The sequence below is a fragment of the Pollachius pollachius genome (assembly GCF_949987615.1).
Source record: "Pollachius pollachius genome assembly, chromosome: 13".
Taxonomy (NCBI): Eukaryota; Metazoa; Chordata; class Actinopteri; order Gadiformes; family Gadidae; genus Pollachius; species Pollachius pollachius.
In genome coordinates this window covers 606,795-629,439 of record NC_136946.1, presented here as the reverse complement: position 1 = coordinate 629,439, position 22,645 = coordinate 606,795, and the positions used below count along the sequence as shown (strand labels likewise).

Here is a 22,645-nt window from a genome sequence, read left to right as displayed (position 1 = left end):
CTCTAACCCTCTGATAACCCCACTCTCTAACCCTGATAACCCCACTCTCTAACCCTGATAACCCCACTCTCTAACCCTCTGATAACCCCACTCTCTAACCCTGATAACCCCACTCTCTAACCCTGATAACCCCACTCTCTAACCCTCTGATAACCCCACTCTCTAACCCTGATAACCCCACTCTCTAACCCTGATAACCCCACTCTCTAACCCTCTGATAACCCCACTCTCTAACCCTGATAACCCCACTCTCTAACCCTGATAACCCCACTCTCTAACCCTGATAACCCCACTCTCTAACCCTGATAACCCCACTCTCTAACCCTGATAACCCCACTCTCTAACCCTCTGATAACCCCGCTCTCTAACCCTCTGATAACCCCACCCTCTAACCCTCTGATAACCCCACTCTCTAACCCTGATAACCCCACTCTCTAACCCTCTGATAACCCCACTCTCTAACCCTGATAACCCCACTCTCTAACCCTGATAACCCCACTCTCTAACCCTGATAACCCCACTCTCTAACCCTGATAACCCCACTCTCTAACCCTCTGATAACCCCACTCTCTAACCCTCTGATAACCCCACTCTCTAACCCTGATAACCCCACTCTCTAACCCTGATAACCCCACTCTCTAACCCTGATAACCCCACTCTCTAACCCTGATAACCCCACTCTCTAACCCTCTGATAACCCCACTCTCTAACCCTGATAACCCCACTCTCTAACCCTCTGATCATCAGACTCTCTAACCCTGATAACCCCACTCTCTAACCCTCTGATCACCAGACTCTCTAACCCTGTTTTATGTCTGGCGAATAGCACCCAGATCATGGATGCTGATGGTTTTCTGAACCTGTGACTATAAAGGGAGCAACGGACCATATGGAATGAGAAGTATTGTGTATTGTGCCTTTTCAGGTCAAATGATCAAACTTTATTAGAACTGCTCTTCAAACAAATTCAGAGCGAGGGATTTGCTTGTACTTAAAGATAGATAGATAAATGGACATTCAGAACACAGGCAGAAGCCACACTGAGATCAGAAGGTTAAGAGTTAAAATGATTCTGAAATCACAGAGAACACCTTTCAGACAGACAGCCAGGCAGGCAGCCAGAGAGACAGAAAGACAGCCAGGCAGACGGGCAGAGGGACAGGCAGACAGCCAGGCAGACGGGCAGAGGGACAGGCCAGACAGCCAGGCAGACGGGCAGAGAGACAGGCAGACGGGCAGAGAGACAGACCGACAGGAGGATAGATAAAGGAGATGGTTGCTGATTAACAGGAATTTGATGATTATCACTCCAGAGCTATTCATTCAGGACCGGCCTTCATCAGATAACACACACACAGTCACAGCACACACACACACACACACACACACACACAGGAGGAGGAGGGGAGAACGGGGGGGGGGGGGGGGGAGGAGGAGGAGGGGAGAAAAGGGGGGGTAGAGGAGGAGGAGAAGGGGTAGGAGGGGAGAACAGGGAGGGGGCGGAGGAGGAGGAGGAGGAGGAGGGGATAACAGGGAGGGGGAGGAGGAGGAGGGGAGAACAGGGAGGGGGAGGAGGAGGAGGAGGGGAGAACAGGGAGGAGGAGGAGGAGGAGGGGAGAACATGGTGGGGGAGGAGGAGGAGGAGGCGAGAACAGGGAGGAGGAGGAGGAGGAGGGGAGAACAGGGAGGGGGAGGAGGAGGAGGAGGGGAGAACAGGGAGGAGGAGGAGGAGGAGGAGGAGGGGAGAACATGGTGGGGGAGGAGGAGGAGGAGGCGAGAACAGGGAGGAGGAGGAGGAGGAGGAGGGGAGAACAGGGAGGGGGAGGAGGAGGAGGAGGGGATAACAGGGAGGGGGAGGAGGAGGAGGGGAGAACAGGGTGGGGGAGGAGGAGGAGGAGGAGGGGAGAACAGGGAGGGGGAGGAGGAGGAGGAGGGGAGAACAGGGAGGGGGAGGAGGAGGATTGGTTTGGGATCTGGTGGAGCTCCATCGGTTTATTGAACTCCGCTGCCTCCCACAGGGGGGAGGGAGGGAGAGAGGGAGAGGGAGGGAGGGGGAGAGGGAGAGGGAGGGAGGGGGAGAGAGATGGAAGGAGGGGGAGAGAGAGGGAGGGAGGGAGGGGGAGAGAGATGGAAGGAGGGGGAGAGAGAGGGAGGGAGGGGGAGAGGGAGGGAGGGGGAGAGAGATGAAAGGAGGGGGAGAGAGAGGGAGGGAGGGAGGGGGAGAGAGATGGAGGGAGGGAGGGGGGGAGAGAGGGAGGGAGGGAGGGGGAGAGAGATGGAGGGAGGGAGGGGGGGAGAGATTGAGGGAGGGAGGGGGGAGAGATTGAGGGAGGGAGGGGGAGAGAGATGGAGGGAGGGAGGGGGGGAGAGATGGATGGAGAGAGGGGGGGAGAGATGGAGGGAGGGAGGGGGAGAGGGAGAGAGATGGAGGGAGGGAGGGGGAGAGGGAGGGAGGGAGAGAGGTGCAGAAAGAGAGAGAGGGAGGGAGGGGGAGAGAGGGAGAGAGGGGGGGAGAGAGGGAGGGAGGGAGGGGGAGAGAGATGGAGAGAGGGAGGGAGGGAGAGAGGTGCAGAAAGAGAGAGAGGGAGGGAGGGGGAGAGAGGGAGGGAGGGAGGGGGAGAGAGATGAGAGAGGGAGGGAGGGAGACAGGTTGAGGAGATCTCTTTATTTGCCTCGGTCGGTGCTCTATATAAAGACCACTTTCTGTTTTTCAGTGAAGTGAATTCAATAATCTTTTGATGGCAGTTTCAGAAGTCTTCTATACCCCTGTTAAATATTATATATAATATATATATATATATATATTTATAAGAGAAAGGATCTCTCTCTCTCTCTCTCTCTTCACTTTACCTCTTCTGTTGTCATGGTGTCGGCAAGGGGAAGAGGAGAGGGCTCCTGTATTGGAGACAGACAGACAGACAGACAGACAGACAGGCAGGCAGTTAGGCAGGCAGTTAGGCAGGCAGACAGACAGACAGACGGACAGACAGACAGACAGACAGACAGACAGACAGACAGACAGACAGACAGACAGACAGACAGACAGACAGACAGACAGACAGACAGACAGACAGACAGACAGACGGGAAAGCGGTCACATGATATCAGATTGTTGCTTCTGCCGTTTATCTCCTCTGGGGAGGAGGGGCTAGAGAGGGGAGGGGGAGGGTGGAGAGGTGGGGAAAGGGGAGGAGCAGAGGGGGAGGAGAGGAGCAGAGGGGGAGGAGAGAAGTGATAGGAGAGGAGCAGAGGGGGAGGAGAGGAGCAGAGGGGGAGGAGATGAGGGGGGAGAGTGTATGTGTCATCTCTGAAGCGAGGGTGTGTTTGGATAAATTTTACATCACAGACCGGAGTGAAAGCAAAACAATAGAATAATTTAAGATATCAGAATGCTAACCAGAGAGCTAAGCACTAACCACAGTACTGAGCGCTAACCAGAGAGCTAAGCACTAACCAGAGAGCTAAACACTAACCAGAGAGCTAAGCGCTAACCACAGTACTGAGCGCTAACCAGAGAGCTAAGTGCTAACCACAGTTAAGTAAATCGCTAACCAGGTTATTAATCGTAACAAGAGTGCTAAGCGCTATCCACAAACCAGAGTGCTAAATGCTAACCAGAGTGCTTAATGCTAACCAGAGTGCTTAATGCTAACCAGAGTGCTAAGGACTAACCAGAGTGCTAAGGACTAACCAGAGTGCTAGGGGCTAACCAGAGTGCTTAATGCTAACCATTTTACATTTACATTTAGGGCATTTAGCAGACGCTTTTATCCAAAGCGACTTACAATAAGTGCATTTGTTACATTAAGTACATTTGTCATAAGAAGTGAAACAATATATCGCTGTCGGTACAGTAAAGATGTTCATAGAACCAAGTGCAAGTAGTACAATCACTAGGCTAAACCATTCCCCGTGTAAAGCAATGATAGCAGCTACTGTAGATGCTACACAATTAAATACCTTGAATAAGTGCAATGTACAAGTGCCAGGACGTACAACATTCAATGGTGGCTGTGCATTGGTTTCTATCTAACCAGTGTGCTTAATGCTAACCAGAGTGCTTAATGCTAACCAGAGTGCTAAGGACTAACCAGAGTGCTAGGGGCTAACCAGAGTGCTTAATGCTAACCAGAGGGCTAAGGGCTAACCAAAGTGCTTAATGCTAACCAGAGTGCTAGGGGCTAACCAGAGTGCTAGGGGCTAACCAGAGTGCTTAATGCTAACCAGAGGGCTAAGGGCTAACCAGAGTGCTTAATGCTAACCAGAGTGCTCTGAAAGGTTTATGACGAATATTCCAGCATAAGTTTCGCCATTGTATTTGATTGTAACCTTTAATCTGTAATCTTTTTTAATGTGTGAACAGGGAAAGGGTTGGACCTGATAATGGATTACAACAGAGAGTTGACGATGTGCTCATTGAGCAGACAGTCTTATCAGAGAGACTGAGCGTGACTCCAGACACAGGTCCTCAAGGAGCAGGTGGAGGTCAGGGTGAACCGGTGCCTCCACAGCCTATCCACGGCCCTGTCCTCCTCCTACACCACTGGTTCTCAAACTTTTCCCCTGGCGACCCCCCAAAATTCCCTGGTGACGTCTGGTGACCCCCTTTTTTATTTTTTTCACTAATGTGAAGGATGGGCCTGCTTTTCCTCCACGCTGCTCGGCCGACATCTGTACTTGTTTATCTAGAATGCCAGGGACGAGAAGGTCTCTTCGCACATGTCGACCCAAAGGGGGTAAGAACGTCCACAGCGGTCGCAGACAATGCGGGGTACTCCTGAACAACTGAAAGCCAACATTCATCCCCCCGTAATGTGGCTAATAGCCCACTAGTTTTGTTCCGTATTATTATCAGGACCCCAGGAGCAGTGCATACTTCCTCAATCCACCAGTGCTCAGGGGCCAAGCCTGGTATTGCAGCTGTTTTAGCGGCTGTGGACGGGTCCCTCATTCATGGAGTCCCAGAAGTCTCCGTTCACTCCAATACAAGTGGGGAACAGGAATGTGTCCCCGCAAAAAAGGTCTGGATATCAATCAAAGGCTCATAATTATCTTTATACCATGTAATAATAATAATGTATTGAATTTATATAGCACTTTTCTAGACACTCAAAGAGGCTTTACAGTGAAGGGGGGACCTCACAAACCACCACCAGTGAGTAGCACCCACTGGGGTGATGCACGGCAGCCCATCTGCGCCAGAACGCTCACCACACACCAGCTTGAGGTGGAGAGTGAGGGAATTAATGAGTCTGCCAATTATACAGGAGGGTGATTAGGGGGCCAGATTAAATGAGTCTGTTTGGGCCAGGACACCGGGGAAACCCCTTCTCTTTGAGATAAGTACCCTGGGGTATTTTACGACCTCAGTGAGTCAGGACCTCGGTTTTACGTCTCCTCCGAAGGACGGAGGGAGGTGTACTAATGAATGTACTATGTACTAATAAAATGTAAGTATTCTCTTTTCAAAACGCCCCCTCAAGCGTTTTATTAGCCGTTTTATGTTATTATTTTTTGCAGGAGAAGGAGGGGTGGGCAGCTGAAAGGAGTCATAGTGAAACAAATGTTTCAGCATCCGAGAGGGCTCAGTGCACGGCGACGTTAACTTCTCATGTCCGAGGTTTTTCCTTTTACTTAACATGAATGAATTTTTTAATCCGCTGTCCTTTAACTAATAGGGCCATGGTTATTATCAAGCGGGAATTGTTTTGAGATTGCGTAGTGGGAGCGACGCGCTACATTGTTTCTGTTGGATCTGTAGGGTCTGCGAAAGCCTGTCTGTGAGGAATAAAGGAGGGGAAAGTTAAAATCACCTCGCCCCCGGACATTTTTAACGACCCCCACTTTGAGAACTACTGTCCTACAGCAGGGCGCGTCTACAGGGAGCCTCATACCAGACCGGTAGAGTCTGACACTCACACCTGGGCCTGGCCTTGGGATCCAAGGGGCTGGGAGGTGAAGATGTTCCAGAGAGTCCTCCTCAGCGACCGGACCAGACCGTTATCTAGAGGGAGAGACCGTTATCTAGAGGGAGAGACCTTTATCTATAGGGAGACCTTTATCTAGAAGGAGAGACCTTTATCTAGAGGGAGAGACCGTTATCTAGAGGGAGAGACCGTTATCTAGAGGGTGAGACCTTTATCTAGAGGGAGAGACCGTTATCTAGAGGGAGAGACCTTTATCTAGAGGGAGAGACCTTTATCTAGAGGAAGAAAGAGACCGTTATCTAGAGGGAGAGACCGTTATCTAGAGGGAGAGACCGTTATCTAGAGGGAGAGACCTTTATCTAGAGGGAGAGAGAGACCTTTATCTAGAGGGAGAGAGAGACCGTTATCTAGAGGGAGAGACCGTTATCTAGAGGGAGAGACCTTTATCTAGAGGGAGAGAGAGACCGTTATCTAGAGGGAGAGACCTTTATCTAGAGGGAGAGAGAGACCGTTATCTAGAGGGAGAGAGAGACCGTTATCTAGAGGGAGAGACCTTTATCTAGAGGGAGAGAGAGACTGTTATCTAGAGGGAGAGAGAGACCTTTATCTAGAGGGAGAGACCGTTATCTAGAGGGAGAGAGAGACCGTTATCTAGAGGGAGAGACCTTTATCTAGAGGGAGAAAGAGACCGTTATCTAGAGGGAGAGACCGTTATCTAGAGGGAGAGACCTTTATCTAGAGGGAGAGACCTTTATCTAGAGGGAGAGAGAGACCGTTATCTAGAGGGAGAGACCGTTATCTAGAGGGAGAGAAAGACCTTTATCTAGAGGGAGAGAGAGACTGTTATCTAGAGGGAGAAAGAGACCGTTATCTAGAGGGAGAAAGAGACCGTTATCTAGAGGGAGAAAGAGACCGCTATCTAGAGGGAGAGAGAGACCGTTATCTAGAGGGAGAGAGAGACCTTTACCTAGAGGGAGAGAGACCTTTATCTAGAGGGAGAGACCGTTATCTAGAGGGAGAGAGAGACCTTTATCTAGAGGGAGAGAGAGACCTTTATCTAGAGCGAGGGAGAGACCTTTATCTAGAGCGAGGGAGAGACCGTTATCTAGAGCGAGAGAGATATAGCTATCTCTCTATCTATCTCTTTGATAAACTAGAGAGATTAAGAGAGAGAGAGAGAGAGAGAGAGAGAGAGAGAGAGAGAGAGAGAGAGAGAGAGAGAGAGAGAAAGAAAGAAAGAAAGAAAGAAAGAAAGAAAGAAAGAAAGAAAGAAAGAAAGAAAGAAAGAAAGAAAGAAAGAGAGAGAGAGAGAGTTAGTGAAATATTGGATGAGTCATTGGCGGTGGGTGAGCGAGGTTAGATAAGGGCGAGAGAGAGAGAGAGAGAGTGAGTCACCAGAGAAGATGAGGATGATGACGATGAAGCTCAGGCCTAAGATGACAGCATGACAGGAAACTGGAGAATACCGTCTCTATCTCTGGGACTCTTCAACGCCTGTGGTGGACTGATGTCATGATGATGTCACGCTGATGTCATACTTATGTGAAACTATATTTAAATATTAAAGTGTGAATTTTAGTGACGAATTAGAGAATTTCAGGTGGGACACACGCTGCCTTACCCGGGTGTGAGATGGAGGGACAGACAGGCTGTCTCACCTATCAGAGGAGCGCAGAAGCAGTAGCCCACGCCAACAGCACACCCTACTGTCAGGATGTCAGTATAACAGTAGCGATTCTACTGGGGGCAGAGAGACTTAGACACACCATGTATATGAGAGAGAGAGACAGAGAGAGACGGAGAGGGAGAGGGAGAGGGAGAGGGAGAGAGAGAGGGAGAGAGAGAGAGACACAGACAGACAGACAGACAGACAGACAGACAGACAGACAGACAGACAGACAGACAGACAGACAGACCAGTTTCAACAGGGCTGGCTGCCCCTGGAGGTTGGGTCAGTCCTTCTCCAGCTCAGGGTGCTCCATAATGTCACCAGCATACTTTAAAAATCCCTCAGGATGACCCGGGATACCCAGGCTTACCACACCAGAGCTAGCACTGCAGACCAGGCCGGCCTTAACCTGCCATTGGGCCCTGGGGCCGAGCGGCTTCATAGGCCCCCTGAGAGGGGGTCTTACAATGACAATGGGTAAGTGCCATGTGTCTAGTGCAAAACGTATGAGTGACCCTCTCTGAGCCACAGAACATCACAATATTTATAAAATGTAGATTATAGATGACCAAATAATTGAAGGATAGACAAGGTGACCATATTCCATGACATTTTGATTTAACTCCATATTACCAAAAGAAAACATGATCTGCAGAAACACAAACACGCCTAATAACAGCATATCAACAAGTAAGAGGTTCCCCTTTGGCCTCGGCGGGCCTTGGGAATCCATCACACACACACACACACACACACACACACACACACACAGGTCCTATCATGAGCCAGTATAAAATATATAGATATATTATAAATATATATTTTATATATATTTATTTTATATTATATATATATATATATTTTATATCGGCTCATGATAGGCCCCACGATCGGCGTAGGCCCAAAATAATGCGATTTTTTGTTTGGGGCCTACAAAGATCAGAGGCCTATCATGAGCTGCAGTATTTAATATATATATATATATATATATATATATTAAATATATTAATTTAATATATATATATTATTATATTAATTGGCCCAATTTATACTGCATTGTATTGCATACAATGCAGTATTTAATATATATATATATATATATATATATATATATATATATATATATATATATATTAAATACTGCATTGTATGCAATACAATGCAGTATAAATTGGGCCAATTAGAAGCCACAGAAAATCATATCAAGTATCAAATTCGACAAATTACAAAGCAATGTGATTTTTATTTGTATTTTCTTGCCTCGTGATAGGCCTATGATCTTTGTAGGCGCCAAGAAATCACATCGTTTTGGGCCTACGCCGATCGGGGGGCCTATCATGAGCCAGTATATATTAAACAAAAAGAAATGAATACTGCAGCTCACGATAGGCCCCTGATCGTCGTAGGCCCTTGGGCTTCAGCCCAGGTAAGCCCGTGCATTAAGGCGGCCTTGCTGCAGACTTGTTCTTACCCAAGTTCAATACAAATATGGATGAATGTACTCTCAAATACAGTAGAGTGGTGAACTGGAACAAGTTACCTATGGTGATGAAGAGTATAGGTAACCTGTTATCTTTGTTTCAGAAAAAAGGTAAAATCCTGGCTCATGGAGAATTTAGAATCCTAGTGGCACTAACCTGCTCTTCCCCATGTGTGTTGTGTCGGTGTTTATTTATCTCTGTCTGCTCAATATGCTTTTAATATACAAAGTGAGGGTAGGGCATTTTCTTTCCCACAATGTTTTTATTGATGATTTTATGTGGATGTATGTCCTGTCTATCAACATCAGGGACCATGATAGTGCTTGTATTTGTCATGTTGTTTTCTATCCCTTGGAGATGTCTGTATTCCAAATAAATCAAATCAAATCAAGTGACATGGAACAGACTCATAAACATTCTGGAATTGTACATCTCTCACATTGGAAGACATTTAACCCAGGGTCATCGAGCAGCTTCTTAGAACCGCTTCTGAACTCAAGGAAATTCCACTTGTTCAAAGTGATTCCACTGCGGGCATTGGGGAACCTTTAGGGAGTAGGGAACACTTTAGGTAGGAGGGAACACTTTAGGGAGTAGGGAGTAAGGAACTGTTTGGAGAGTTAGGGACAACGTAGGCAGTAGGAAACATTTTAGGGAGTTAGGAACAATGTAGGAAGTAGGGAACCCTTTAGGGAGTTAGGGACAATGTAGGAAGTATGGAACCCTTTAGGGAGTTAGGGACAATGTAGGTAGTAGGGAACCCTTTAGGGAGTTAGGGACAATGTAGGAAGCAGGGAACCCTTTAGGGAGTTAGAGACAATGTAGGAAGTAGGGAACATTGCACGGAGTAGCAAACACTTTAGTGAGTAGGGGACACTTCGGTGAGTAGGAAACAGTGTAGGGACCAGTGTTGGGCAAGTTACTTTAAATTAGTAACTTAGTTACAGTTACTAGTTACTTCTTTCAAAAGTAACTCAGTTACTTTAAGTTACTCGTTACTTTCAAGGTAACTAGTTACTAGGGAAAGTAACTTTTTTTTTTCTAAATTATCTTATTGTGTTAATGTGGCAAAGGACCTTCCTAACTGGATAGCTAGGGAGGCTGCCAGTCCTCTGGCTTGCTTACACATAAGTCCTATCCTACCACAAGCGCAATGCGCCACCTAGTGACCTGAACGTGCCATAGCAGTGTAGTAGTGTGAGTGCAAATAAATTAAATATTTCCATTGTTTCCAACTGTTTCCAACCCTCTACAAATACACACACATTATTTTGGGGTTGATGTGGCATAGTGTTCGACAAAACAACTGTAAAATTTGATCATTGTACCCAGTACCACTACGATGAAGCAGTGGATCAACAAAACAAAACATACAGTATGTTTTGAAACTTTTGATAGGCATATTTATCTTAGCCATTGAAACAGGTACAAAGTAGTTTTGGCAGTGCAAAAATTAAACTGTGCCTCAGACCATTTAGCAACTGTAGGAATCAATAGTGCAAAACTGATACAATAGATGTTTACAATGTAAACACAGTGAGGTTTATCCGTTCTTTGTAAGTTAACCTTAACTCAAAACAGCTAAACTCCACCAACTGGAGACCTCATCATCAATAATGATGGGCAAACTTAAAAGTATTTTCAGCCTCACAAAGAGAAACTAAATAAATAAAAAGTACTTTCAGCCTCACAAACATAGTTAATGTTTAACAAAAATAATATTTCCTCCACTCTGGCCGTTTAGATAAATAAAACAACTGATGAAATCAATAATGGTGGATACAGTGCTTTAGTAGTCTATGTTAGTATGTCTATGTCTATATCAGTCTTTGTCCATACATCTCCATCATTTGTTTAGCTGTGTCTGGGTTATAGACTGCAACAGGCTTTGTAAAATCAAGCTTTCGTTGTTTGACTGGAGTGGCTTCTCCTTTAGCGTCGGCGGAGCTGACGTTAGCAGCAGCATCACCTGTGTTACCTTCAGGGTCTTTTTCAACTAGCTTGGTAGATGCGTGTTGTTTCTGAAGATGTTTCATCAGATTAGAATTGCTAGTTTTTGATTTGAGTTTTCGAACCTCCACAAAGATGACAGGTCACCAAAATATTCCTTATGTCTTTTACCGTCAGAAAGGAAAAATAATGTGCATATTTCCATGAGAGAAATACAACGCCTGGACCGTCGTCGACTGCCGCCATTGTTTTAATTCATTTACTTGTGCGTCGCTGCGTCACGTGACTCACGTCGGCTTCACATCCACCACGGAAACTGTACTACTGGGTTATGCACGTGAAGTAACGAGTAACGAGCCTGTTTAACTCGCAGTAACGATAAACGCGTTACTGATTTTGACAAAGTAATTAGCTACAGTGCTCGTTACCGCAAAAGTAACGTATTTACTGTAACGAGTTACTTAATAACGCGTTAGTCCCAACACTGGTAGGGACTAGGAAACAGTGTAGGGAGTAGGGAACATCAGTGTGTGGATGAGCAAGGAATGACAAAATATAGGGAAATCAATAGATCTGCTTTCGCCGTGTAGCATTATTTGTTTATTGAAGTTAAATTGATTTAACATGACTTATGATTTTGCTTAAAAAAATGTATGAAGAAATGCGACACACACCCATCTAGTAGTCATACTCGATAATAGTTCATTCAATTTTGGATAAAACTACCAAAAGGAATATTGTCAAGTCCAATCGTTCGAGAAAAATCACATCTTATACAAAAGTTATAAATATGAATACAAACGTAATCATTAAAATAGATATCTTTAACTGTAGAGGAAGATAAATGTAATGATGTTTATAACTTTAGAGGAATGGATGTAAAATATAATGTTTATAACTGTGGAAGAAGATAAATCTGTTGTATTGATAATTTTTAATTCCCATTAAAGCGCAACTGTTTCAGATTGAATTCCAATACCATGGGATTTAAAAAAGTACGTTTTGGGCTGAGAGTTTTAGGACGGAGGGGGGCGTGCTATCGCCGTGGTTACGACCCAGGCCAACTTTGTGTCTCTTTCTTAGCAGCGCCGTCGTATATGAGTGTTATAATGAGTGATGTTGCATAAGAAACCCGCCGCACGCGGTAGCCTTATACTACAGGGGTCCGGGAAGCCTCACCCTCACTCGGACATTAAATAAACCTCTGCCCGGACGATGCTTCAGCACCAACACACACCGTAAGACTGCAGTGTCTGAAGAACACAACCGTACTGTCAACCAAAACATTGGATTTTACCACTTTTATCTCTTAATTGGGGACATATTTCTGTAACAGGGAGAACATGGCATAGAATACTATGTTTACGATCATATAAGTCAAATGACAAACTTCTTTTGGGTTCACTGGCTCTTAAACTAAAACTCAACACTTTTGTATTTAATCACAACACAAACTAATCATAGGGATCCTGTCTGTGCTACTGTTGACAAGCGTGTGTTTGTGTGCGTGTGTGTGTTTGTGTGTGTGTGTGTTGCTACAACCGACATAGAGACACTGAGGAAGCAGTATTATTAAAAAGAAAAAGAGGGTAGAGATCCTGGGTGAAGGAGGACCAGAAGGTGTGGAGGTGTGTCAGTGTGTCTAAGGACCCTCCTCCACCTGGGGACACTCTGTAGAAGGACAGAGAGCCAGCAGGCCGGTCCAGATACACTCCTACTCTGGTGGAGCCAGCGGGGGGGAGCTGTATGACTGTTACCATACCTTTGTACCAGGCAGTGTATCGATTACCACAACAAAGACTCCAAGAATTGTTGTTCCATCCAAGCTCGCTGTCATAACCCTCTCCTCTCCTTGTGATTCCTCTGTATGTCACTCCTATATCAACAACTCCTCCCCACTCTGCCTCCCAGTAACAGTGGCCAGTCAGAGCCTCTCTACCCAACACCTGGGGCCAGGAGTCAAATCTCTCTGGGTGATCCGGATATGACTGGTAGTATCCAGTCCACGTAACCTTTCTGTTGTCCTTAGAAAGAGAGAGGTCTCTGTGGGCTGTGTTTGGGTCCAGAGTGAGTTCACAGGCATCTGACGGGAGAATATGACATGATTAGCTTCTAAACCCAATAGAAATTTACTTATGAAATAATGAATCGTTTCCAATTATTTTTTAATAACAATTGATCCACAAATAAAATGTTTGGTTGATAAGGGTTGTCTTAATAATAATAATCAATATTATAATTATAATTAAAGCTTTAAGCAGCATTTATGGTGGGCGGAGCCTATCCCAGAGTGCTTCCATCCGGTTGACCACGTTGAACAGCCTCATCCTGGGTCTGGTGATACACAGGCTGATGGCCGCACGTCAAAGGGGGGAGGAGTTGGGCTACTGCAACGTTGTTAACGCTGTAGCGCCCCCTTTGGGCCGACTGGATTAACTTTAGCCTGCTAAACCTTGAACTATCTTTCTTAAGTAGCCCAAGTTGGGGGATGATTGCCCAAGGCTAACCCTGGCATCAGGCTCCTAGGTGTGGCTGGGCTTATTCGGGTGTCTGGCGGCCATGTTGTTACGGGTTATCGTAATCTTAGTGAAATGATCATTGTGGTCACTACTTGGTTGGACTGAATAAAGCTAGGACACAGCAGAAGTGGAAGATTTTCTTTCCACCTGAAATAATGTTTGAGGATACATCAACAGACAGACTGTTTCTCAGAGTTTGTTGTAGGATCACGAGATGGTTGAGGAGTCATCAACGGATAAACTGTTTATCAACAGGCTGATGCAGATACAACATCAAACATCTTCATACCCAGTAGGATTTCAATGAACGGACGTCACCCTCTGCTGTGTAGATGGACTTTCCATCACAATAGGCAGGCCTCGACATTAACGGTTGCCCGCTTGCCCGGGGCAGGTGAACTCTGTGATCGGGCAATTTAAATGTGACATGTAGTTGCCCGTTCGGGCAAGTGATTTTTCTTTTTAGAAACTACACTAAATGTGCCTACAAAATAAAAATCCTATATCCTGGAAGCGGAACTTATACAGTGCTGGGCGTCAGTTTTCGGTAAAACAAGAGAATAAGAATCATAACAATAATTTGTGTTCAGTCACTTCCATATAGCCAACCGCCACATACGGAATAGAACAAAAAGAAGAGTCACTTTCATTATGTTCCTTCAGCCTCCGAAAAAACTGTCCGAGTGCCAGGTAAATGTTACAGAATTTAATAAATAAAGACACCTGAAAATGAGACGCCGCCAGGATATGAAACAAAAAGGCAAAGGAAGTTTCCGTGGGTCCGTCTTGACAGCGGATAAAAGTTAACTGATTGTGGTTTTGACTACCCTGCAATCGGATTCATCAACACAATTTCACTACATAACGGGTGTAGTAAGTTGAGGACAGTTTAGGACACCGTATCGACAAAAATCACAATGACATGTTGCTATCGATATCCGTGCGAGAAAAGCACTTAAATCTACGTTCCGGCTGCTATCTGTTTTAGGGACTAGAGAGAGAAATTACATGCCACCGACTTCACTTGGACAAAAGAAAATCACCACAAATCAATAAAAATACATTTTGTCATTCTGATTGCTGTAGTAGTTGCCAATGGTGGGCTGTTACTTACTACATTTGATTATTTTGCCGACAATTTTGCATTAAAACGAATCGAGATGCAATTAATAGTTTGAAATATTCACCAAAAATCAATAAAAATAAATGTTGTCATTCTGGCCCTATATGAATATATTAGCTGGTTTGACAGCTTTGCAGCCATAATTGCTATGTTTTGTATTTGAATAAATTATTATAATTCAACAAATACTTGTTGGTTTTATACATTTTTATAATATGCCTACATTTTCCATTTTGGGCAAGTATGTTATGCTATTGGGCAAGTAAAACATAACAGCCACTTGCCGTTTGGGCAAGTGGCTTGAAAAGATTAATGTGAAGGCTTGACAATAGGTTTGTTGTGATGAATCAAACAAACACTCACACTTCCCTAGAGCTGCTTTCAGGTCTCGTGGGTTCTCCGTCCTCACGTTCAGCGTCTCCTCCGGCTGGTCCTGGCCTCTGATCACGGTCCGTACGTCTGCCTGAGGACAGACCTCCACCGGCGTCCAGTCTTCTGATTCAACACAGTGTTGCTCATTCACTTGTAAGCGTGATCTAATCTGATCAGCCAGATCTGTGACTAGGTAATTTACCCGTAAATCAGGTATTTTTTTGAAACGCTTGTTGCAAAGAGGACATTTGTAGGAGGATTTGCCACTCCAGCTTGTTTCAATACAGGCGCTACAGAAGTTGTGTCCACATGGTGTAGAAACTGGGCTGCTGAACACCTCCAGACAGATGGGACAGGAAAGGTTCTCTTCAGAACAGGAAGGGGAGACAGAGGCCATTCCTAGACAGAGAAAACAAGGTTGATGCATTAAGAAATCACATTATTTTCATTTAACGAAGGGAAGAGGTTTTTAGGGACATCACCAGTCTGGTGATCAATTGTAATTTCCAATATATATTTTTTAATTACTTTGTGGTAGCAATTCTTGAAACTGAATGATAAAAATAACAGCAACACTTTGTCGGCACAAAGGGTATTTCCTACTCTTGCTGGTGATTACGCCTCAACTTCCTCTGTGGTCTGGTATACAAAATGAATCACAAATAAACAAAAGAGGAACAAGTTTGTCCGCATAACTATATGACTGAGGCTTATACTGGTTTGAACTAGTTCTACCAAGGGGGTACAACTGTAATCATTAAAAATGATATTGGTTACTAATGTTTAAGTGAAGCCAGGAGACGATGCAATGGTTTCATCACCAGACCAGTATTGTCCTTTACCTTCTCATATCATTGTGTTGTTTCACTCACCTTGTTCTGGTTTCTGTCCGTCAGACTTATTGTTCAAAAATGTATTTTCTTTTCCTCCAGAAGCAGCGAACAGCTTCCACGTCGTGTTGATTTGTTTCCGATTAAAGTTTTCTCTCGTTTGCTGGACAGCCTCTTCTCTCAGCTGCTCTACCAGTCCAACGCAGGGCGGGGTGATTGAACTCCTTCAAGGTGATGCAGAGAAATGCATTCCTTCTGAAGTATGCATCTGGTCAGAGACGGAGGGTAGGGATTGGCCCGGAAAAGCAAGAGCCAGGAAGTGTCAATCAGCCAACCAAACATCCCAAAATTATGTGACCAAGACCGGCCCAGACCTTTGAAAGCCAGACACGGACGGCACAAACCAAACCTAACCTAGCTGGCTTACCAATTCATCAACTTTAGAGGGTTTTCTTTTGAAAGAACCGGCTCGTATGCCTCCATTAACAAAAATGCCCACATGCAGACCGAACTAAATATGCATTATGAAACCAGGCCTATATATAACCAGGCTTTCAGGAAACAGGAAACCTGGTTTACCAGATTCCATTCGAATACAGTTGGTTGTACGGCTGGCAATGAACGCAGAAATTATCTCTACAACCGAAACCTTTAAGTCCAACAAAGTAATTAGTGTGTAAATACAAATTAAGCAGCATGCAATGTACGAGAAACTAGTCCCAATATTAGTGACTATAGTGGAAAAGTTTCCATCTGCAGACAGAAATTCATGTCCAAGTATCAACGACAGACAACGGTGTTCAAACCCACTGCTGAATACATCACCTATTCAGGTGGGCCATCACTGCCGACTCAGCCGTTAAGCAAGGCAGCTGAGGCAGCGCTCCAAGGAACCACCAGGGGGCAGGATGAGGCGGACATGAAGTGCAATGTGCAGCCGGGTGTTCCCAATCAGGAGGTTAACGGGATGGAGCCTCTAGCCCTGGAGGGATCAGGAGGATAGCGGATGGAGCCTCTAGTCCTGGAGGGATCAGGAGGATAACGGATGGAGCCTCTAGTCCTGGAGGGATCAGGTTAACGGGATGGAGCCTCTAGTCCCGGAGGGATCAGGAGGTTAACGGGATGGAGCCTCTAGTCCCGGAGGGAGCAGGAGGTTAACGGATGGAGCCTCTAGTCCCGGAGGGATCAGGAGGTTAACGGATGGAGCCTCTAGTCCCGGAGGGATCAGGAGGTTAACGGGATGGAGCCTCTAGTCCCGGAGGGATCAGGAGGTTAACGGGATGGAGCCTCTAGTCCCGGAGGGAGCAGGAGGTTAACGGATGGAGCCTCTAGTCCCGGAGGGATCAGGAGGTTAACGGATGGAGCCTCTAGTCCCGGAGGGATCAGGAGGTTAACGGATGGAGCCTCTAGTCCCGGAGGGATCAGGAGGTTAACGGATGGAGCCTCTAGTCCCGGAGGGATCAGGAGGTTAACGGATGGAGCCTCTAGTCCCGGAGGGATCAGGAGGTTAACGGGATGGAGCCTCTAGTCCTGGAGGGATCAGGAGGTTAACGGATGGAGCCTCTAGTCCCGGAGGGATCAGGAGGTTAACGGATGGAGCCTCTAGTCCCGGAGGGATCAGGAGGTTAACGGGATGGAGCCTCTAGTCCCGGAGGGATCAGGAGGTTAACGGATGGAGCCTCTAGTCCTGGAGGGATCAGGAGGTTAACGGATGGAGCCTCTAGTCCTGGAGGGATCAGGAGGTTAACGGGATGGAGCCTCTAGTCCTGGAGGGATCAGGAGGTTAACGGGATGGAGGGGACCCCAACTAGAGCCGCATCCATCACGTCAATTCTGAGAATCCAGTCTTAAAATAAACAGGAGCAAGGTCAATTCCAGCAGTCGTTTCGAGACCTGCCAAGGATCTGATGAAACATTTTGTTGATTGAGCTTAAAGTACTTTATTTACAAGCCTATCTATACCAATTGGTATTCATCATTTGGAATCTGAACCGATTGAGTCTTGAGTAAACTGATTCCATTACATGGAACAGACTCATAAACATTCTGGAATTGTCCATCTCTGGATTAAACACATTGGAGGACATTTAACCCAGGGTCATCGAGCAGCTTCCTACAACCGCTTCTGAACTCAAGGAAATTCCACTTGTTCCGAGTGATTCCACTGCGGGCATAGGGAAAACTTTAGGGAGCAGGGAACACTTTAGGGAGTAGGGAACGCTTTAGGGAGTAGGGAGTAAGGAACCCTTTGGGGAGTTAGGGACAATGTAGGGGGTAGGAAACAGTGTAAGGAGTAGGAAACACTTTAGGGAGTAGGGGATACTTCAGGGAGTATGAAACAGTGCAGGGAGTAGGAAACTGTGTCAGGAGTAGGGAACACTTTAGGGAGTAGGGAACACTTCAGGGAGTAGGGGACAATGTAGGGAGTAGGGAGTAAGGAACCCTTTAGGGAGTTATTGACAATGTTGGGGGTAGGAAACAGTGTAGGGAGTAGGAAACAGTGTAGGGAGTAAGGGACGCGTTAGGGCGTAGGGAACAATTTAAGAAATAGGGGACAATGTAGGGAGTAGGGAACATAAGTGTGTGGATGTGGATGGAATGACAAAATACAGGGACATCAGTGGATACGCTTTCGCTGTTCAGTAGCTATATTTGTTTATTGAAGTTGAATTAATGAATTAAAAATGTATGAAGAAATGAGAGACACACCCATCTAGTAGTCAAACTCTATTACAGTCAATTCAATTTTGGATAAAAACAACAAAAGGGAATATTGTCCAATCGATGAAAAGAATCACATCTTATGCAAAAGTTATCAGAGAAGATATAATTAGTTCATGTACATGTTAGGTTGAAGAGTGAAGGCCTCAACACAGGTAGTTAATCATATATCCTGACCCATGACCCTGTTTGTTTACAGTTAAGGACCAGGAAATCATACACATCAACACCATATGTAGTGACAGAGATTGAGTTCGTACAGAAATAATCACCAGCGTTTGATACAGAAACACGACAGAAATGGACATGCTACCGATAAATATGATCAAAAATGTTATAAATATCAGTAGACATCTTTAACTGTAGAGGAAGATAATTATAATGATGTTCATAACAAGAGGAATATATATATAAAGATGTTTATAACTGTAGAGGAAAGTATATATTAAATTATGTTTACTAACTATAACTTTAATTTGATATTTTTTATTTATTGACATTAAAGAGCCAGTGAACCCACTGTGTCGGATGGAAATCGAACAGAGATTAAAAAATATGTTTTGGGCTGTGAGTTCTAGAAAGCAGGGGGGAGCGTTATCACCATGGTTACGAACCACGCCAACTTTGATTCTTTTTTTTTGTACCGTTGTTGTGTATTAGTGTTATAATGTTGCATATGAAATTTGCCCTGTGCGTGTGTGTGTGTGTGTGTGTGTGTGTGTGTGTGTGTGTGTGTGTGTGTGTGTGTGTGTGTGTGTGTGTGTGTGTGTGTCTGTGTTGCTACAACCGACACAGAGCCACTGAGGAACCAATGTTATTAAAAAAAAAACCAGGGTAGAGATCCTGGGTGAAGGAGGACCAGAAGGTGTGGAGGTGTGTCAGTGTGTCTGAGGACCCTCCTCCACCTGGGGACACTCTGTAGAAGGACAGAGAGCCAGCAGGCCGGTCCAGATACACTCCTACTCTAGTAGAGCCAGCGATAGGGATATGCACACTAAATTGACAACCATGACGATAGGCAGTGTAAACATTACCATGACAACGAAGACTCCAAGAACTTTTGCTCCATCCAAGTCTGCAGTCATCACCCCATCCTCTCCTTGTGATTTCTATGCATGTCACTCCTACCTCAACACATCCTTCCCACTCTACCTCCCAGTAACAGCGGCCAGTCAGAGCCTCTCTACCCAACACCTGGGGCAGGGAGACAAATCTCTCTGGGTGATCCGGATACGACTGGTAGTTTCCAGTCCAGGTAACCATTCTGTGGTCCTCAGACAGAGAGAGGTCTCTGTGGGCCGTGTTGGAGTCCAGTGTGAGTTCACAGGCATCTGAGGGAGAACCAGACATGATTAGCTTCCAAACCAAACAGAAATACACTGATGAGATAATAAATTGTTTATATATAATGGTAATAATAATTTCAGGGATGTATTAGTACATGGTAATTACACCTTCACCACAAGTCAAATGTTTGGTTGATAAGGGTTTTCTTAATAATAACAAATATTATAAATATAATAAAAGCTTCAAGCAGCATTTATGATGGGAGGAGCCTATCCCAGACCGCTTCCATCCGGTTGACAACGTTGAACAGCCTCAGCCTGGGTCTGGTGATACACAGGCTGATGGCCGCACGTCAAAGGGGGGAGGAGTTAGGCTACTGCAACGTTTTTAACACTGTAGCGCCCCCTTTGGGCCAACTGGATTAACTTTAGCCTGTAAATCTTGAACTATCTTTCTTTAAGCAGACCAAGTTTGGTGATGAATGCCCAAGGTTATATTTGTTTGGGGTTTGAATTCTCTGTTGTTTAGATATCAATGGTTATGGGTAATTATCTAGTAGTGTGCCACATGACTGCTTCTCATGTCTTTAAATGCCTTACGACGTCTTTGGAATTGGGGGAGATGGGTTTAACCTGACACTGGGTCATTTCGGGATGAAGATGGTAACCCGATTGTTGTTATTATTGTTGAATAGTCATAATCTGATTATTATTACACACAATGCAGCAACTGAAGTATAACTAGTTGATTGAAGATTCTTCAATAGAATGTTAGCCAAAACTTTGATACAACAACAAGCATCTTCATTACTAGTATGATTTAAATAAAAAAATGTTGGATAGACTTTCCATCACAATTGTTAATGTGTGTTGTGAGGAATCAATATGAACAAACACTTACACTTCCCTAGAGCTGCTTTCAGGTCAGATGGGTTCTCCATCCTCAGCGTCTCCTCCAGTTGATCCAGAAATCTGCTCACGGTCCGTGCGTATGGCTGAGGACAGACCTCCACCGTTGTCCAGTCCCTGAAGTGTGGTGGAATCTCTGGTATTCCGAAGGTCTGAGGGAAGTGGAGGGGGTCTTCAGTCTGTGAGCCCCGCATCATCTTTAAGCTTTCATTGGTCAGAAATTGTATTTCGTGCTGCAGCTCTGCGATGAGGCTTCCGGCTTGGTGTTCTGAGGAAACTGTATTATAGATCTCCTCAATCTGTTGTTGCCTCCACCGGATCATCTGCTGAACTTCAGACTGTGTCTTCTGCAGCTGGGTCGCTTGTTCAGTATGGCAGAAGATCTCCAGAGGTTGGCTGTGTTTCCTAGAGAACCTGTCTTCCAGTCGGTCCATAGGGTTAACCAGCTGATGTCTCTTCAAGCCTGGGACTCTCTGATGAGGCTCCAGGTGGGTGTGGCAGTAAGAGATGAGACACACTAGGCAGGACTTCACGGCTTTCAGCTTAGTCCCAGTACAGACGTCACAGGGAATTTCTCCTGGTTTAGCACAGTGTTGCTCATTCACTTGGCAGTGTGATCTAAACTGATCAGCCAGATCTGTGATGCTGTAATTGACCCGCAAATCAGGTCTTTTTTGAAAAATAAAATTGCAAATAGGACATTTGTAGTGGGATTGGCCACGCCAATTTGTTTCAATACAGGCTCTACAGAAGTTGTGTCCACATGGTGTAGAAACGGGGCTTTTGAACACATCCAGACAGATGGGACATGAAAGGTTCTTTTCAAAAAAGGAAGGCAAGGCAGAGGCCATTCCTAGACAAATAAAACAAGGTTGATGCATTAAGGAATCACATTCTTTGAATTTAACGAAGGGAAGAGGTTTTTAATGACATTTGTTGAAGCCATTCTTGAGGCTGATTAAGCATATGTGCACTGCCATGAATGAAAACAATAACATCAACACTGTTAGCAATGGCACGAAGGACCTTTTCTAGTGTTAGTGTTTTAGTGAAGCCAGGAGAGGATGCAATGGTCTCCTCACCAGACCAGTATTGTCCTTTACCTTCTCATATCATTGTGTTGTTTCACTCACCTTGTTGTGGTTTCTGTCCGTCAGACTTATTGTCCAAAAATGTATTTTCTTTTCCTCCAGAAGCAGCGAACAGCCTCCACGTCGCGTTGCTTTGTTGCGATTAAAGTTTTCTCTCGTTTGCTGGACGAATCAGCCTCTTCTCTCAGCTGCTCAACCAATCAGCAGCTCTACAAAATAGGCTGCAGGGCGGGGTGATTGAACTCATTTCAGGTGATTCCGAGAAACACATTCCTTCTGAAATATGACTCCCGTCAGAGAGGTAGGGTTTGGCCCGATAAAGCCAGAGCCAGGAAGTGTCAATCAGCCAACCAAAAGTCCCAAAATGATATGACCAAGACCGGCCCGGACCTTTGAAAGACAGACACGGACGGCACATACCAAACCTAACCTTGCTGGCTTACCAATTCATCAACTTTAGAAGGATTCTCTTTCAAGAGAATCGCGCTAGCTGGTCTCTATAAAGAAAACACCAACACGCAAACCTAACAAAATATGCATTTTGAAACCTGACCTACATGCAACCAGGCTATCAGGAAACAGGAAACCTGGTTTACCAGATTCCACTGGAATACAGTTGAATGTATGGCTTGCAATGAACGCAGAAATTATTTACATCAACCAAAACCACATCCTTTAAGTACAACAATGTAATTAGCGTGTAAACACAAATGAAAGCAGCATGCAATGTACGAGAAAATTGTGGATTCTATCTTCAGACAGAAATG

At 45.3% G+C, this 22,645-nt stretch overlaps 1 protein-coding gene across 1 annotated transcript; it reads right to left on the bottom strand.

Annotated features, from left to right (window-relative positions):
- Positions 1 to 9,097: 9,097 nt before the first annotated feature.
- Positions 9,098 to 22,011, bottom strand: LOC307084802 (E3 ubiquitin/ISG15 ligase TRIM25-like). The gene is made up of 6 exons (XM_079749305.1): positions 21,921 to 22,011; positions 20,780 to 21,640; positions 19,377 to 19,923; positions 15,914 to 16,095; positions 15,033 to 15,440; positions 9,098 to 13,110 (listed from the first exon to the last, which is right to left on the bottom strand). The coding sequence occupies exons 2-6, from the start codon at positions 21,636 to 21,638 to the stop codon at positions 12,563 to 12,565; spliced, it is 2,544 nt and encodes an 847-aa protein (XP_079605431.1). The 5' UTR covers positions 21,639 to 21,640; positions 21,921 to 22,011; the 3' UTR covers positions 9,098 to 12,562.
- Between the last annotated feature and the right edge of the window lie 634 nt (positions 22,012 to 22,645).